Source organism: Sus scrofa, chromosome 5 (genome assembly GCF_000003025.6).
Source record: "Sus scrofa isolate TJ Tabasco breed Duroc chromosome 5, Sscrofa11.1, whole genome shotgun sequence".
NCBI lineage: Eukaryota > Metazoa > Chordata > Mammalia > Artiodactyla > Suidae > Sus > Sus scrofa.
In genome coordinates this window covers 4467212-4484475 of record NC_010447.5, presented here as the reverse complement: position 1 = coordinate 4484475, position 17264 = coordinate 4467212, and the positions used below count along the sequence as shown (strand labels likewise).

Below are 17264 nucleotides of genomic sequence, written 5' to 3'. Positions count from 1 at the left end.
CCCTGACCCCTGGCCTTTACCCCCACCCCGCCTTTCAGGGGAAGCAGGGTGGGGCTTGGACGGTGGCTCAAGAGAACGCCCATGTTCCCTGCGGGTGTTGAGCATCGCGAAGGATATTTGTTCTGTGAAAAGAGGAAGGACCCACCTGCCTAATGACGGGAGCGTTATTCCCAGAAAAGCTATTACAGCCCAGCCAGACGCCCCTCATTTCCTGTGAATAGCTGAGGAGCGGGCACTCGTGAGGGAGCCCGGGGCCGACCCGTTTCCAGGGACTCTGCGAGGCCAGTGCATTCGACCTGCATTAGCGGGGCACGTGGGAGCTCAGAGAGGTCAAGAGACTTGCCAGGGGTCACACAGCTGCTGCAGGGAGTCATTTCCCACCTCTGAGCTCTTTGACGACACCACCCCCCCCCCCCCGCCTCCCTGGCCCTGAATCTGGGAAAGAGTTTCTGGGGAAATAGCAGGCAGACCTCTGCATCGGCTTGGGGCAGAAGTAAGAGTGTAATTGGGAGTTCCCGTCGTGGCTCAGCGGTTAATGAATCCGACTAGGAACCTTGAGATTGCGGGTTCGATCCCTGGCCTCGCTCCGTGGGTTAAGGATCCGGCATTGCCGTGAGCTGTGGTGTAGGTTGCAGATGCGGCTCGGATCCCATGTTGCTGTGGCTGTGGTGTAGGCCGGCGGCTACAGCTCTGATTTGACCCCTAGCCTGGGAACCTCCATATGCCACATGAGCGGCCCTAGAAAAAACAAAACAAAAAAAAAAAGAATGTAATTGGGAGAGTTCCCGCTGTGGCGCAGCAGGATCAGCGGCGTCTTGGGAACACTGGGATGCAGGTTCGATCCCTGGCCCGGCACAGACGGTTGAGAATTTGGTGTTGCCACAGCGGCAGCTTAGATTGCGACTGAAGCTCAAATCTGATCCCTGACCTGGGAAACCCACCTTTTTAAGGACCCAGACCTCTTTTTCCCAGTTGTTTCAGATGGCATTGCCCTTGAAGGGCATGTCACATGTCTCACCTTCTTAAACAGACCTGGGGCCCCCCTGTTGCCCCACTTGAGCTCAGCTGTGAGAGGCCGCTTGCGTGCTTTCTGCAGCTCCCCAGTTCTTCCCCTTGGTAACTGAAATCCAGGCCCTGCTGTAGGGACACGGGTTATTTAACTAAATCGGGGTCATTAGAATCGATGTCTCTCAGACATGCAACGTGAGGACAGCCTGACATTCAGCCTTGGCAAGAAAGTTTCCCTAATGGGAACAGCAGCCTAAAAATTGAGATCCTAGTATGTCGTTCAGAACTTGAAGACTCTTGAGTGCTGGCCCCCGCGTTGAAGTGCCCAAGTCCTTTCAGGCTGTGTTGGGGTTGGAACCTGCCGCCCACCATCCTCTCGGCCCCTGGAGGTGTGCGGTGCGAGAACTGTCAAGATGAGTACAGAGGGCCAGGTTCAGATCCTACCTTAGTGTGTCCTGTGTGTCTCTGGACAAGTCACTCGACCTCTCTGATCCTCTCCTGCCTCCCTTGTAAAAGGCAACCGCAGTCAACACCTGCTGCTGGCTCAGTGAGGGTGGAATGAGTTTCTCCAGGGCAGTGGAGCAAACATGCCTGAAGATGCCCTGCAGGGGGAGAGGGCGGAGCGCCAGAGCCAGGGACTGGGGGCATGTGCTGCCAGCTCGAGGATTCGGCCGAGGAGGGAGGGTGGAGCTGGGTGTTGGAAGCCCAGCCCTGCCAGGTGTTGCCCCTAGAATGTGTGAGATGCCGGTGGCCCTCCCTTTGCCTCGGGGACCCCGCAGCCTCCTCTTGTATGAAACCGGGGATGCCTGTGGATGATGGGGGCGCACGGCCGACCCTGCGCCCCTCCCCCCGCAGTGCTGGGATGGGCAGACATCACGCCCACCCCTCACGTTGCTGGGCAGGTGGGTTGGTCTCCCGCTGCGGGCAGCCCTCAGCCATCCCCCACCCCGCCCCCCGCCTCACCCTCACTCACTGGTCTCCCCTCCACCCACAGGCAGCTGCTGAAGACGGAGCTGGGGTCCTTCTTCACGGAGTACCTGCAGGTGGGTGCCAGCCGTGCCATCTGCTCCCAGTGGGTCTGAGGAGCTCTAGGTTCAAGGTCTCTGCCTTGCCGTGACTCAGTTCCCCCACGTAGCCCGGGCGGCCTGCTGGGAGGGTCACACAATCAGGCGAGACAGCGCCCGGCCCTGGGGAGCTTGAGGCCAGTTTGTTGGTAATTGTCCGCCTCCTCCGAGAGCATTGGTGGAGGTTCCCAGAGTCCACGTGTGAGTCACCCACAAACCCCGAGGCCCTGAGCTGTGTGGTGAGGATGCCAGCGTTGCCAGGGCCACTCCATCCCAGGTACAGAAGCAACAGGCCTGCAAAGTTGATGAACAGACAGGATCCTGGGGCTCAGGTGGGTGAGAGAACTGCTGGGGTCAGGCAGCCAGGAAGGCCGAGGTGGAACAGGGACTCCCCCCGCCTGCTTTTTAGGGCCGAACCCTAAAAAGCATATGGCAGTTCCCAGGCTAGAGAAAAAATCAGAGCTATAGCTGCCGGCCTACACCACAGCCATAGCAACGCGGGATCCAAGCCGCATCTTCCACCTGCACCTCAACTCACAGCAACACTGGATCCCTAACCCACTGAGCGAGGCCAGGGATCGAACCTGCATCCTCATGGCTACCAGTCAGGTTCTTTACTGCTGAGCCACAGGTGGAACTCTGGCACGGGGACATCCTCACGCAGGGCAAGCAAGATGCCCATCACACCCCCCTCCCCGGAGAGGGTGAGCCTCGGACCAGCCTGTGGGTCCTCCCAGCCTGTGGGTTTTTAATCTGGCAGCTTTTTGGGGGTGTAATTCACATACCATACTGCACACCCGGTCAAAGCGTACAGGCCGGTGGCGGTCGGTGACCTCACAGAGTTGTGTGGCCGTCACCACTGTCTAATTCCAGGACTCTCTCATCCTCCCAAAAGGAGACCCCGTGTTCACAGATATGGAGTCCCCTTTCTCCTCGCCCCCAGGTCCAGGCCCCCACTAGTCTTGTTTTGTGTCTCTGGATTTGTCTGTGGGGGCATGTCATGTCAGTGGAATCACACAGCCTGTGGCCTTTTGTGTCTGGCTTCTCTCACCGAGCACAATTTTTGAGGTGCAGTCCCTTTGTAGCCTGTGTCAGAAACCCATTCCTTTTCACGGCCTAGTAATATTCCATTGCCTGGTGAGACCATTTTGCTTATCCACGCATCCATCCAAAGCCTCTGGGTTGCTTTCATTCTCTGGCTGCTGAGACCATGCGCTGTGACGTGCCACCTGCAGTTGGCGGGCAGGGGGCTGCCATTTGAGCCTCATGGAGGTGATGGTGGCACTCGAGCCAGGCCTTGGGTCGCTGGGCCCTTCTTGCTGGAGTGTCCTTCCTGCTTTGTGGGATGTGGAGGCAGCTGCCTGCCCGGCCTGCTGAGCCTGAAGCAGGAGGCCCAGGCCTGGCCCGTCTCTGGCAGGGGCCCTGCACCACCTTCCTCCCTGGGCCTCAGCTGCCTGTTTTTAGACCCTCGGGGGACCTGCCCACCTGGAGCCCCCTGGGCACCCACGGAGCTGTGACAGCATCTCCACGTGTGCCTTTCAGAACCAGCTGCTGACGAAAGGCATGGTGATCCTGCGGGACAAGATCCGCTTCTACGAGGGTGAGTCGGGGGCCCAGCAGCTGGACCAGGCGCTGGGCCACGAGGCTGGCGGGCGCGGCTGCTGGGAACCGTGGCACCGCTGGGCTCCTGGGGCTCTGGGTGGGTGCGGTGGCTCTCCGGGTCGAGAGGGCTCAGAAGGGGCAGGAGCAATACCTCGAGGGCAGCAGGGCCGAGATCAGACCCCAGGAGGGGACCCTGTTGGAAGTGCGTCTGTCCCCATCTCGCTGGAGCCCAAGAGGGCCTGCCTCCCTTCCCTGCCCACGAGGACCCCCGGAGACCCCCCGCCAGCATCTCTGAGGGCCAGAGGGGAACCGGTTTAGGTAGAGGTTGCCCTGCTTCTTCTGGGGGAAGAGGCTGGAGCAGGGGGCCGCTGCCTGGAGGGGAGTGAGTGTGGGCTCCCTGCTGGAATTTGGGGCTCCCTGCTGGAATTTGGGGCCCAGGCTTGGGCCTTCTATGCTCAAACCCACCTTGTGATGGCTTTGGGTCATTGTACGCATTTCACAGCCAGGGGACAAGGCAGCCAGAGCCCCCAGTTTGTCCCCTAGCTGCACTGCGTGTAAGGGATTCGATCCCAGGGCACCCTGCCTGCCGTTCTCGGTCCTGGGCCCATGTGTCTCAGCTGGCTTCTGCCCGCCTGGGGCCTCAGCAAGGAGAGGGAGGGTCCTGCCCAGCCACTGTCCCCCCACCCAGAGCCCTGGCAGGATGTGTCAGGTCTGGGGACCTTGGGCTCCCAGTCCAACAAGCTAGACTGCACCCCCTGGCAGGAGTGAGTTGATGGAGAGAGCCCAACTCAAACCCGCACGCTTGCTGCAGGCCCACTGTGTGCCAGGCCCCGTGCGGCAGGACCCACTGTGTGTACCCCACAGCAGGCCCTGCCGTGCTCACCCTCTTCTGGACTCTGTCCTGAGTTTCTGCATCACCTGACTCCTGGGTCACGCAGCAGCCCCATGAAGGAGGATCCGTTGTCGTGGCCACTGAACGTTTGGGGAAACTGAGGCACCGGGGGCTCAGAAACTCGCCCAGGCCCCACAGCCTCTACCCAGCAGCCTGGCTCCTAAGCCCACCTCCTCTCTTCGCTGCTCAGGGTTGCTCCTCACACCCTCCCTGGCCTTGGAAAGAAAGTCTTGGCTCATTTTACAGAGTCAGCGAGTGAGGCCTGGGGTGTGCTGGAAACTCAGAGCGGTGTGTGCCGTGCTTCTTCAGCACCGTCTCTGTGCATGTCAGGTGGAGGCAGCCGAGGCAGGAGCCACAGACGTGAGGATGGGCGGCAGAGGCTGTGGGGGGTCCGGGCGGGCTTCCTGGAGGAGGCAGCACCTAAGCTGGCAGGAAGATTTGCTGGTGGGGCCGCCCTCCCACGCCCCTTTCCTGACTCGGCACATTCCGGCAGTGCCTGCCCTCCCACCAGCTCGCCCAGGGCCCCTGGGACCTTCGGAGAAGAGGCGCTTTGTGTAGCTTGGTGGAGTCCTGCCCGTGGCGGCCCTGCCTGCCAGGCCACCCGGCAGGGAGCACCGGTCCTGTCTAGCCTCCGCTGGCCTCAGGGACAGGCACGGAGGCCCAGCTCCAGCTCCCATCCAGCCACGGACACGTCATTTCCCTCTGGCCTCAGTGTCCCCACCTTGGCACTGGGGTTAAATGGTCTCCGTCCATGTGCTTACTACAGGTCAGGCCTCCGGGGACCTGGACATGGAGACCCAGGCCCTGCCTGGCAGGGGCTTACGACCCAGTGGGGACACAGACATGGACCAGACAGTGACAGTCCTGTGTGATAAGTGTCAGAGCGAAAGGAAGCCCTGGAAAAGGAAGGATTCATTCCACCTTGGCAGTCAGGGAGGGCTGCATGGAGGTGGTGGCCTTTGAGTCAGGCCTCAAAATGTGATCTGTTCAAGAGGACATCTGGCCCCCTTCAGCCCATGCAGTGGGGACAGTGGCTGATGCCACACCCCCAGGGTGGCCTTGAGAGCCTCCCCCTTCTGCCTTCCACCCCAGGTTGGGCCCCAGGGAAAGCTCTTCCTTCAGACTGCTCCCTGCAGGCAGCCACGCCCTCAGTCGGGGCCTCAGCCGGAGGGGGTGGGTGGCCCCCTGTGGGGCAGCCCCAGGACCTCCCTGCATGCCCCCCTCCAGCCTCCAGCGAGGCCTTGGCCATCGGCTCCCCCGCAGAGGGACCCCTGGGGGTAGGAAGCCTGCAGGGGCTTTGAGCTGGTGGCTGCCCACCCTGGACCATGTCCCAGCTGGTGGTCTGGGTACGATGGCGGGCAGGGGGACTTCTTAGCAGCCAGATGCTCGGGGACCCTGAAGAGGACGCCAGGGTCTCCTATGGGCCCCGGGCTCTGCCCCTCTTGTCCTGCAGGAATCCCAGCCTGGTCTCGGTCGGGCAACCCAACTCCACTGTGGTGGCCTTCACGCGCTCACGTCTGAAACCGGCCACCCTCCTCAGAGCCCCCGCTGCGGCCTTTTCCACTCTCTGTGGTCACCACGGTCCCGAGGGTCTCCCAGTCTCAGGCTGAGACCCGAGCCGAGGTCGGCCAGGTCCGTCTCCATCTCCAGGGCCTGACAGTCAGCGCCGGCGCACTCGCACTGAGGAGAGGAAGACAGACAGACTGACCACCCCTCCCCAGCTAGGGGAGGGCCAGGGCAGGGCCACTGCGAGGGGACAGGCCCGCAGCGGAGTGCTGTCAGCCCTGAGGCTGTGGGATGCTCATTGCACCCATTTTACAGAAGGCCATGCTGAGGCTCAGGTCGAGGAACTCCCGGGGGTCCCTGCGTAGGGCTTCAGCCCCGTGTGCCCGACTCTAACCCCGGGCAGGCCGGTGCCCCCAGCCAAGAGCCCAGCCAGGAGACGGGGCCGAGCGTCCTGGCCCCTTGGCGGGCGTGTGGCTCTGGCTGGGCCTGGGCTCATGGTTTACAACATCTCGTTCCGCCTGGTTTCCGCCCCGCGGGCTGGAGAGCAGCCTGCGCCCAGCAGACGCCGGCCTGGCCCGCGCCCAGAGCCGCCCCACGGCCGCCCGGGGAACTGAGCTGCCTTTCTTCCTGCCGGCGACGGCGGGGACCTCAAGGGACCTTCATGTGCAGGCAGAGCCCCGCGGGTGGCGGGCACCCACCGTCCTGGGTTCCAAGGAACTGGGTGTGGCCCCCTGGGAGGCCAGGTTGCTGGCCGTGGGCAGGGACCCCGGTGCCAGCAGATGGGCCCCCGGCAGAGGCCAGACCTGTCCTCCCCACGGTCACCGCCGCCAGGCTCCCCCTCCCAGAGCCGGAACCTACACGGACCCGGGGGCTTTGTGGCGCGGGGGAGGGGGCCGGGGAGAGTGAGCGGAAGAGGCAAAGCCCTTGACCGACGCCCTCGTTCCCGTGGAAACGTCCAGGCGTCGCAGTGAGCAGGGCACTCTGGTTGGCCGGCCAGCCTGTGGCCCCTCCGCTCCCAGAGACCCCCAGCACGCCCGTCCTTCTCCAGCCAGTCGCTGGCCTGGCTTCTGGGTGGGGTCCCGCCAAGCCGCCGAGGCCTTGGCGACGCGTCCGGGAGGCCTGCTTCTCCTGATCCCCAGCTTTCTGCTCCTTCTGCAGAAGTGCTGAGGGTTCAGTGCTTGGTATTTCTTGGGGGAACCTGGAGCCATCTCAGACCCCCAGGGTCTGTCCACCCTTGACCGGGGCCGCTTCTTCCCCGGGGCCGGCAGAAAGAGGCCCGCAGAGCTTGTCCAGATGCCTGCTTTTCACACATCTGCCTCCGTGGTTCACAAGTCCGTCAACTGGGAAAACCATCCTCCTGAGTTAGCTTAGAGAGCACCTCCTCCGGGAAGCCCTCCCTGCCTGACCCCCTGCAACCTGGGACATGTTGCTGCTCTTGGACGTGGGCCCGCTCAGGGGCCCTGGCTTTGTCTGCCCGCGGGGTCCTCCCCCATCGCCAGGATTGCTGTCCACTGTCCTGCTGCCCTGTCACGCGGTGGGACTGGGGCGCTTTGGGGCACAGTGGAGGTGCTGTGGGTGGCCAGAGGCAAGGTGAGACCAGGGTGTGTGCTGGCGCTCCTCTTGGGGCCGTGCCTGTGGGGCTCGTGTGGGCGGAGGCTGGAACCCACCGCAGCTTCTCTGCCCCAGGCCTGCCTTCTGGTTTCCTCCCATCAGCTCTGGGGGCTCCCCTGCCACGGCCCCCCTTTATTATCGGGGCAGCTGAGCATGGGGAGGTAAATTGGGGGTCCAACCACTGTCACCCTGGCGGGTGAGGGGACCTCCAGAGCCCAGCCGTCGGCTCCTGCATCCTCCCGGGGACGGAACAGGTGACTGGTGACCTGGGAGGCGGGACGTGTCCGTCGGCGCCCGTTGGAGTGGTGGGTGACGGTCCTTGTCCCATAGGACAGAAGCTGCTGGACTCCCTGGCCGAGACCTGGGACTTCTTCTTCAGCGACGTGCTGCCCACACTGCAGGCCGTCTTCTACCCGGTGCAGGTGGGTGGCCCTGGGCCCCAGGGACAGCCCGCCCTGGCCCGGGGGTGGACACACCCCTGCCCCTCGCTGCCGCCTGAGGGCTGGCTGCACACGTCCCCAGACTTCTCAGATCTGGCTCCCACCCCAAGATGGACCCAAGGAGCAGCGGCAGCTCCCCCCGGAGGCCCCTAGGAACCCTGAGCCTCACACAGTAACCCTTTCCTTGCCTGAGGAAGCTGCGTGGGGCCCTCTGCTCAGAACCAGGGTCTTCTGAGGAGGAGGACAGGGTAGAAGGGGGCCTGGGGGGGTCTGTCCCCCTGTGTCATCTGCTCAGAACTGCGGGGATGGAAAGAGTGAGGGTCTCAGCAGGGCCTTCTGTGTCCGCAGGGCAAAGAGCCGTCCGTGCGCCAGCTGGCACTGCTGCACTTCCGGAATGCCATCACCCTCAGCGTGAAGCTGGAAGACGCTCTGGCCCGCACCCGCGCCCGCGTGCCCCCTGCGGTTGTGCAGATGCTGTTGGTGCTGCAGGTGGGGGGGGCCATGTGGGTCCATGTGACTTATCAGTGGTTGGGGGGTCGGAGGAGGCTGATCAGGAGGAACCTGGAGGGAGGAGGAAGCTGCAGGGGCAGGGAAGGAGCCAGGTGAAGCTGGGGTTCAGGGCATTCCTGTCGTGACTCAGCGGAAACAGACCCGACTGGTATCCATGAGGATGCGGGTTCGATCCCTGGCCTCACTCAGTGGGTCAAGGATCTGGTGTTGCCCTGAGCTGTGGTGTAGGTCACAGACGTGGCTTGCATCTGGCGTTGCTGTGGCTGTGGCTGTGGCGTAGGCCAGCAGCTGCAGCTCTGTTTCGACCTCTAGCCTGGAAACTTCCATATGCCACAGGTGCAACCCTAAAAAAAAGATGTGGGTTCAGGAGAAGGCTGGGTTCAGGAGAAGGCTGGCTTCGGGATGCCACAGGGAGCCCAGACGAGTGAACGAAGCCCCCTCATGGGCCGCGGGGCAGGGCCTTTACACCCCCCCAGCCGTCTGTCCCTGGAGCTGGGGTCCCCTCCCCACTCCCCACAGCCTATCCAGGCACGTCTGGTGCAGGTGGCTTTCATCTGCCAGGGCAGTCCCAGCAGCCGGGGGCAAGTGGCCTGCCCAGGTCAGGGGTCTGATGGACACGGCGCTGTCCAGTTTGCTGGCCTGTCTCACTATCCCGGGACAGGGGCAGGCGCTGTCAACCCCCATTGAGTCCTCGCTTGCTGGAGCTGAGCAGCCAGGGGCCTCTGCAGGCCGACAGGCTCCAGACTTTTTTCATATCCTGAACACACCCGTGCACGTGCAAGTCCTTCTAAATTTGGGACCCAGGGCAGCTGGTGGAGATTCCAGAGCAAGGCAGGGGCTGACGAACGTGGGCGGTGGGAGGGTCGAGGGGCTACGCTGCGTGGGACCTGGTGGGGGTCCTGGCAGCCAAGCAGGGTGCCAGCCTGCAGTTGGGATTTTGAGGGGTTTTAGGTCAGACCTGGCTGGGTCAAAGGTCGGGGGGCCGTGACTGCAGGGACACTGCGTCCCTTGGCCTCTTTCTTTGCGTGATAGAGAAAGACCGCCTACCTGGCAGGGCAGCTTCGAGGATAATGGGAAGAAATTGGGAGTTCCCGTCATCGTGGTGCAGCGAAAACGAATCTGACTAGGAACCGTGATGTTGCAGGTTCGATCCCTGGCCTCGCTCAGTGGGTTAAGGATCTGACGTTGCCATGAGCTGTGGTGTAAGTCACAGGCAGGTCTCGGATCTGGCTTTGCTATGGCTGTGGTGTCGGCTGGCAGCCGCAGCTCCAATTGGACTCCTGGCCTGGAAACCTCCATATGCCACGGGTGTGGCCCAAAAAAAAGACCAAAAAAAAAAAAAAAGAAAGGAAGAAATTGATGCTGAGTCCTCTGTGGTGCTTGCTCCTAGGAGGCAGGCACCAGACGGCCGCTGAGGTTTCCGGGCAAGGAATGGAAAGGCCTCACCTTGATCCCATGAACAGCCCCTGAGAGGGCAGCCAGGCCAAGGTGGTGCTGCCCCCTGGTGGTCACTGTACCTCATGCAGCTTCCCCTGGAGCCGCCTTCTGCCCCTCCTGTGTGACCCCAGCCCCCGCGACTGGGACGCTTTGTTGTTGCCTTGGCCTCCCCCCTTTTTTTGTCTTTTTAGGGCCCCACCCACAGCATATGGAGGTTCCCAGGCTAGGGATCCAATCAGGGCTACAGCTGCCGGTCTACACCACAGCGACAGCAAGGCGGGATCTGAGCCGCATCTGCCACCTACCCCAGAGCTCATGGCAACGCCAGATCCTGAACCCCCTGAGCAAGGCCAGGGATCAAACCCGCATCCTCATGGATACTACTCGGATTCAGTAACCACCGAGCCGTGCGGGAACTCCGGCCTCCACTTTAAAAAAGAAACCTTTTTTTTTTTTTTATAGTTGATTTGCATTGTTCTGTCAGTTTCTGCTCTACAGCAAAGTGACCCGGTTCATGGCTGTGTACACAGAGCTACATACGTGCCCCCACGTTTTCTCGTACTGTCGTCCATTGTGTTCTATCACAAGTGATTGGATGCGAGTCCCTACGCTGTGCAGCAGGACTTCATTGCTCATCCTCTCTCAGTGTAATAGTTTGTCGAATTCCTGTCGTGGTTCAGCAGAAACAAATCCTCTAGGAACCATTAGGTTGCAGGTTCGATCCCTGGCCTTGCTCAGCAAGTTAAGGATCTGGCGTTGCTGTGAGCTGTGGTGTAGGTGGCAGACGCGGCTTGGATCCTGCATTGCCGTGGCTGTGGTGTGGGTCACAGACGTGGCTTGGATCTGGCATTGCTGTGCCTGTGGTGTAGCTCCAGCAGCTGTAGCTCCAGTTCAGCTCCTAGCCTGAGAACCTCCATATGCCACGGGTGTGGCCCTAAAAAGCAAAAAAAAAAAAAAGAAGAAGAAGAAGAGGAAGTTCCCAAGCTAGGGGTCCAATCAGAGCTGTAGCTGCCGTCTGACACCACAGCCACAGGAACTCGGATCTGACCTACACCACAGCTCACGGCAACACCAGATCCTGAGCAAGGCCAGGGATTGAACCTACATCCTCATGGATTCTAGTCGGGTTTGTTAGCGCTGAGCCACGACAGGAACTGCTTGGCCCCAAGTGTTAATGTCCTTGTCCCAGTCCCCACGGTTTTCAAGTCCCATAGGGATCTGAGGTGGCAGCTCTTGGTCAGTGTGCACTGAGGGCCTACTGTGTGCCGGTGCGTCACCCACAGAATCACAGTGTCTCCTCAAGGGTCTCAGAAGCCGGATAACGGCCCTGCCTCTGAGCGCACACGGGAGATGCAGCCCCTGGGCCCCCCTTTCTTCACTGTGTAATGGGGAGCAGAGACCAGACTTCATAAGGGGTTCTGGGAGTGAAAGGACATTCAGTCCATGACACGCCCAGCACAGATGAGCAGCACTGTCACCCTCGTCCCCAGCACTGGCGGGGTGGGGACAGTCCCTTCATGTTCCTGACTTCCAGAAGCACCAGGGGGCCCGCCCCCTCCTCGTTCAACAGCTGGATTCATGGGGTCCGCAGTGATGGCTCCTCTTGCATTTAGACTTTTGAGGCTTTTCTCTTTTATTCTCAGTCTGGCTGGAGGCGTGTTGATTTTATTGATCTTATCAAAGAGCCAGCTTCTTGGTTTTGTTGATCTTCTCTGTCCAGGCCCTGTTTTCAGTTTCATTGATTTCTGCTTTGATTGTTGTTATTTCTTGTCTTCTGCTTTCTTTGGACTTTTTTTTTTTTTTTTTGGCCGTACCTGCAGCATACGGAAATTATTGAGCCAGGGACGGAACCCATGCCACAGCAGTGACCCAGTCCACTGCAGTGACAACCCCAGAGCCCTAACCTACTAGTTTTTCTAGTTTCCTAAGGTGAAAGCTTAGAAGATTAATTTTTTTAAACTTTTGATTTCCTCATACATCCATTCAATGCTATAAATTTCTCTCTAAGCACTGCTTTTTTTTTTTTTTTTTTTTTTTTCCTTTCTTTTTATGGCCATACCTGCAGCCTATGGAAGTCCCTGAGCTAGGAGTCAAATCAGAGCTGCCACTGAGGCCTACGCCACAGCCACAGCAACACCAGATCCAAGCTACTTCTACGACCTAAACCACAGCTTGTGGCAACACCGGATCCTTAACCCACTGAGCAAAGCCCGGGACCAAACCCACATCCTCGCAGAGACCATGACAGGTTCTTAACCCACTGAGCCACAATGGGAACGCCTTAGCACTGCTTTGGATGCATCCCACAGATTTGGTTTTTATGTTTTCATTTCCATTGAATTTGAAATACTTTAAAACATTTCTTGAGGTTTCTTTATTTTGAAGTGTGTTGTTTAATCTCCATGTCTCTGCGGATTTTCCAGTTAACACAGTTATTGATTCCTGGCTTCATTCTTTTGTGGTCTAAGAGCCGATGCTGTATGGCTTCTATTCGTGTCTTATATTTTATTTTTTTATTTAATTATTTTTGGCTTGTAGGGCCGCACCCGCAGCATATGGAGGTTCCCAGGCTAGGGGCCTCATTGGCACTGCAGCTGCTGGCCTAGACCACAGCCACAGCAACACCAGATCCAAGCTGCATCTGCAACCTACACCAGAGCTCATGGCAACGCCGGATCCTTAACCCACTGAGCAAGGCTGGGAATCGAACCTGCGTCCTCGTGGATGCTAGTCGGATTCGTTTCCACTGAGCCACAACAGGAACGCCTGGCTTCCACGCTTTTCAATGCGTTGAGGTGTGTTTTATGGCCCCGAATGTGGTCTGTCTTGGCAAATGTTCCCTGTAAAGCTGGAGACGAGTGTGGATTCTGCGGTCGTGGGACCGCGCGGTCTGCGGATGCTGGTACCGCCCAGCCGAGGGATGGGGGTGCTGAGTTCACCTGGGGCCTTGCCGGTCGTCTGCCTCCTGCTCCATCCCGTTCTGAGGGGGGTCCAGCTCCCCAACTGGGAGAGCGGATGTCTCTGTTTCTTCTCGCAGCCCCTTCCCTTTGGGGCCTGTGGCTTCCTGCTCTGTGGCTGGGTGTGACACACCGAGGCTTGTTGGGACATCCTGGGGAACCGGCCTCTTTCTCATCAGGCGAGGGCCTTCCTCAGCCCCGTGGCTCTCCGGGGTCTGAAGCCTGTCCCGTCTGAAACTGACACAGCTGCTGGCCCCGGTCCGTCAGTGTGATCTGTGATCCGTGACCTGTGACCACGTTGTCACGTGTAAATTTCCTCGCTCCCTTACGTCTCACCTGTGTGTCTAGTTCAGTAGGTTTCCTGCAGGAAGCACAGGTAGGTTCTCTTGCTGACTCGAACCATCCTTTAAGGTTCACCCGGGTGGACCTTGTTTCTAAACTGCTGGCGGCCCCTTGATGTCCTTTCTCTCTCTTTTTTTTTCTTTCTTTTTTGTTTTTTTGCCATTTCTTGGGCTGCTGCCGCGGCATATGGAGTTTCCCAGGCTAGGGGTCGAATCAGAGCTGTAGCCTCTGGCCTACACCAGAGCCACAGCAACGCGGGATCCGAGCCGCGTCTGCGACCTACACCACAGCTCACGGCAACGCCGGATCCTTAACCCACTGAGCAAGGCCAGGGATCGAACCCGCAACCTCATGGTTCCTAGTCGGATTCGTTAACCACTGCACCACAACAGGAACTCTTTGATGTCCTTTCTTTCATCTTTCATTATCTCATCATCACTCACTGAGACATCATGTGCATTCAGCAGGCACAGCCCTTAAAACCTGCTGTGGGGAGCTCCCGCTGTACCTCAGCGGAAATGAATCTGACTAGTATCCGTGAGGACGCAGGTTTGATCCCCGGCCTTGCTCAGTGGGTTAGGGATCCGGCATTGCCGTGAGCTCTGGTGTAGGTCACAGATGCAGCTTGGATCTGGTGTTGGGTTAGATCCCCAGCCTTGCTCAGCAGGTTAAGGAGCCGACGTTCCCATGAGCTGTGGTGTATGTAGGGTGGCAGCTGTAGCTCCCATTGGACCCCTAGCTTGGGAACCTCCATATGCTGCGAGTGCAGCCCTAAAAGCCAGAAAAAAAAAAGAAAAGAAAAGAAAAGAAATGTGCTGTGAGCCTGGCCCTCTGCCTGGGGTGCTGGTGACACAGAATTTGCCTCCTGGTCAGCTCACAGCTGGGTGGCCAAGACCACGGCTGTCCCGTGAGCAGCCTCATGCTCCAGGCTTTGGCCTCCAGTGAAACAGGAGGTGGATCCCTTCCCAGCTCCGGGCGAGAGGAGCTGGCAGAGGAGGCAGCGTGGGGTGGAAGGAAGGCCTTTGCCAGGGCGTTAGAGCCAGAGAGTGGTTCCGAGGGCTGGGGAGGGCGGGCACGGGGGCATCGCCCTGGGGGCCAGGACCCACCCGGGGGGTGGGAGGAGGGACGGGGCCGTGCGTGTGGCCTCTGAGCTGAGCCCGGCCGGGCTCGGGAGGCAGGGGACGGGCTGTGCAGTGACCCTCGCCTCCTCTCGTCCTGCAGGGCGTGCACGAGTCCCGGGGAGTGACCAAGGACTACCTGCGCCTAGAGGCGCTGATCCAGAAGGTGGTGTCGCCCTACCTGGGCACCTACGGCCTCTACTCCAGCGAGGGTACCTTCACCCACCCCTGCATCCTGGGTAGGGGTCTCCTGGGCCTGGGGTGGGAAGCGGGATGATCGCTGGCCCCTGTGCTTCTGCCCAGGGGCCCAGGCCTCCCAGTGGAAAGACGTGCAGAACGGGGATCCCATGGGGTTCGAGTTTCAGTCCCGCAGCACACTCACCCCCAACATCCACAGGCTGTGCTGCATGCCCGGCACTGGGCACAGAGATGGGTCACCGGGGTCCGTCCTTCCAGAGCCGAGGGGGACCTGGCAGGCAGACACCACCAGCAGTGTCACAATGACTCCTGAGAGCCCCATAGAGACCCCCGCCTTCCCCAAGGTCACGTCCATGCTCAGTCCTGAACGTCAGGGGTTGGCCAGGCAAAGGACACAGCACGCACAGAGGCCCAGAGCCCAAGACGCCCCAACTTGTCTGGGGACTCAGGGCGGGCGTGGCTGGGCATCCTGGGCTGCCTGGCCTGGTCTTGCTCCTGAACAGACGGGCAGCCCCCATGGGCCCATTCAGCACTGTAAACTGAGCGCCTGCTGTGCGCCAGCCCGTTCTGGTCCTGAGGGTTCAGCAGAGACAAGCCCCACCCTCATGGGCTCTTGTCCCCTAGGGGAGGCCGACCAGAGAGTAAACTCCCCAGACAGTCCCCAAAGTGGCCTGTGCCCAGGGAACACGAGGGCCCTGGGCGGGGGAGCTAAGGGTCAGGGAGGACCCAGGCCTGGGTGGAGGTGTGTGCAGAGAGCTGAGGGGACAGCAGTGCAAGGGCTGATCAGGGGTGTCCCCACCTCCAGAGCGCCCCCACCCCCCACCCCCCCGCAGCTATAAAAAAACCTGCCCAGCAGCTGGGCTCAACCCAGGCAACGCCCCCAGCAACTGGAGGGGGACTTTGAGATGCCCATGTTCTGTGTGGCCCTGGCCATCAAGAGCCCCGCCAGGCGCGGGGGGCTGGGGGCGTTGGGGGCAGCGGGGGTTGTGCGCTCTCTGGTCCACGACCTGCCACTGCTCACCCTGCTCAGCCCTGCCATCTGGTGGTCACTCTGTGGAAGTGCAGGGTCCTGAGCGAGTGGGAGCCTGAGACCTGCCCCCATCACCATCCTCCTGCCCCCCCCCCCCCCGCCCCAGAGTAAAGCCCGATGCGGGCACTCACCACTGCCTGACCCGTGGCCCATCCAGAGGGCTTTTTAGTCCCCCCTTACACAGTAGGGCTTCAGCGCTGAGGGCAGGGGCCGTGTCTGCCCAGGAAAGTGCTGGCGTACAGCAGGTGCTTAGATTTGTGACTTTCCGCAGGTGGGGGAACAGGCACGTGCACAGGTCCCTGGCAAAGTGCCTGTTTGAACCCGGCCAGTAGACTGGAGCCCTCCACCCCCCCGCCCCCGCCCATCCGGGCTGAAAGGCTGGACCCAGGAGAGGAGGGGGTCCCATAGGGCTGGCCCGGGTGTCAGCTGGAGTAGAAGCCCCCACTCTCCTCCCCGGCGCAGTCGCAACGCCCCAGCAAGACGTGCGCGGGTCCAGCCAGCTTCTCCCTAGAGCGGCCCCTTCCTGCAGAGCTGGGCGCTGCCTCCGGCGTCTGGCTGGAGCTGCCCGGGGCGGGGGGTCCCCCCCCCCATGCCTGATGCCCCGTCTGTCTCTGCAGAGAAGCACTTACTGCGCCGCTCACGCTCCGGGGACGTCCTGGCCAAGAACCCGGTGGTGCGCTCCAAGAGTTACAACACGCCGCTGCTGAACCCCGTGGCGGAGCACGAAGCCGAGGGCGCGGCGGCCGGCAGCACGGGCATCCGGCGACACTCCGTCTCTGAGATGACGTCCTGCCCCGAGCCCCAGGGCTTCGCCGACCCGGCCGGCCAGGGGCCCCCCGGGACCTTCAGGCCCTCCCCGGCGGGGCCCTGCCCCAGCAGACTGTACCCGCCGGCCCAGCCCCCGGAGCCCGGCCCGGGCCCGGCCCGCAGCTCCCCGGCCTCCTCCAGCCCCGAGAACCTGGTGGACCAGATCCTGGAGTCGGTCGACTCGGATTCGGAAGGGATCTTCATTGACTTTGGCCGGGGCGGGGGCGCTGGCACGTCGGGGTTTGAGGGCGCGGGGGGCCGGCAGAGCGTCGTGTGAGGGCTGCGTGCGTTCCCACCGACCCCGCGTGTGTGCCCGTGCGGTGCGTGAGTGCGAGAATTTTCTACTGTCCCGTCCAGCCCCCGACGGCCGCAGCCCTCGGCCTTCCCGAGTCTCTGTCGGAAAAGCTGCAGCCGCCACCACCCCAGACCCCGCGCCTTCGTTCTGGGGCGGCGGCGGCTCGCGGAGCCCCGTCTGCGGGATCGGGCACCGCCACCCCGACCCCCCCACACACACACCGCCCTCCAGGGCCCACACCACGGAGACTGTGAACCCCTCTGCCTGGCCTGGCCCCCAGGGTGACATGGCCGGTGGCAGACCTGGTTTCCCCTCGCCCACTTGCTCCAGCCACAGCGTGACCTCCCAAGCGTGACTCTGCCCCAGACCCTCCAGCGGTCCTGGTGGCTGGGACAGGAGGCGGGTGGAATAAAACTTGTCTATCTGGCTCCCTGACCCTTGTGTGCG

General features: G+C 61.2%; 1 protein-coding gene across 8 annotated transcripts in view; it reads left to right on the top strand.

Annotated features, from left to right (window-relative positions):
* The window catches only part of PRR5 (proline rich 5), a 58380-nt gene extending 41135 nt beyond the window's left edge, over positions 1–17245 (top strand). For 3 of the 8 annotated variants that reach the window (XM_021090913.1, XM_021090911.1, XM_021090908.1), the window contains 6 exons: positions 2003–2051; positions 3615–3672; positions 8014–8105; positions 8472–8612; positions 14591–14699; positions 16333–17245. In XM_021090913.1, the coding sequence (XP_020946572.1) occupies positions 2003–2051; positions 3615–3672; positions 8014–8105; positions 8472–8612; positions 14591–14699; positions 16333–16799 (916 nt within the window). In that variant the 3' untranslated portion in view covers positions 16800–17245. 8 annotated transcript variants of the gene reach the window in all.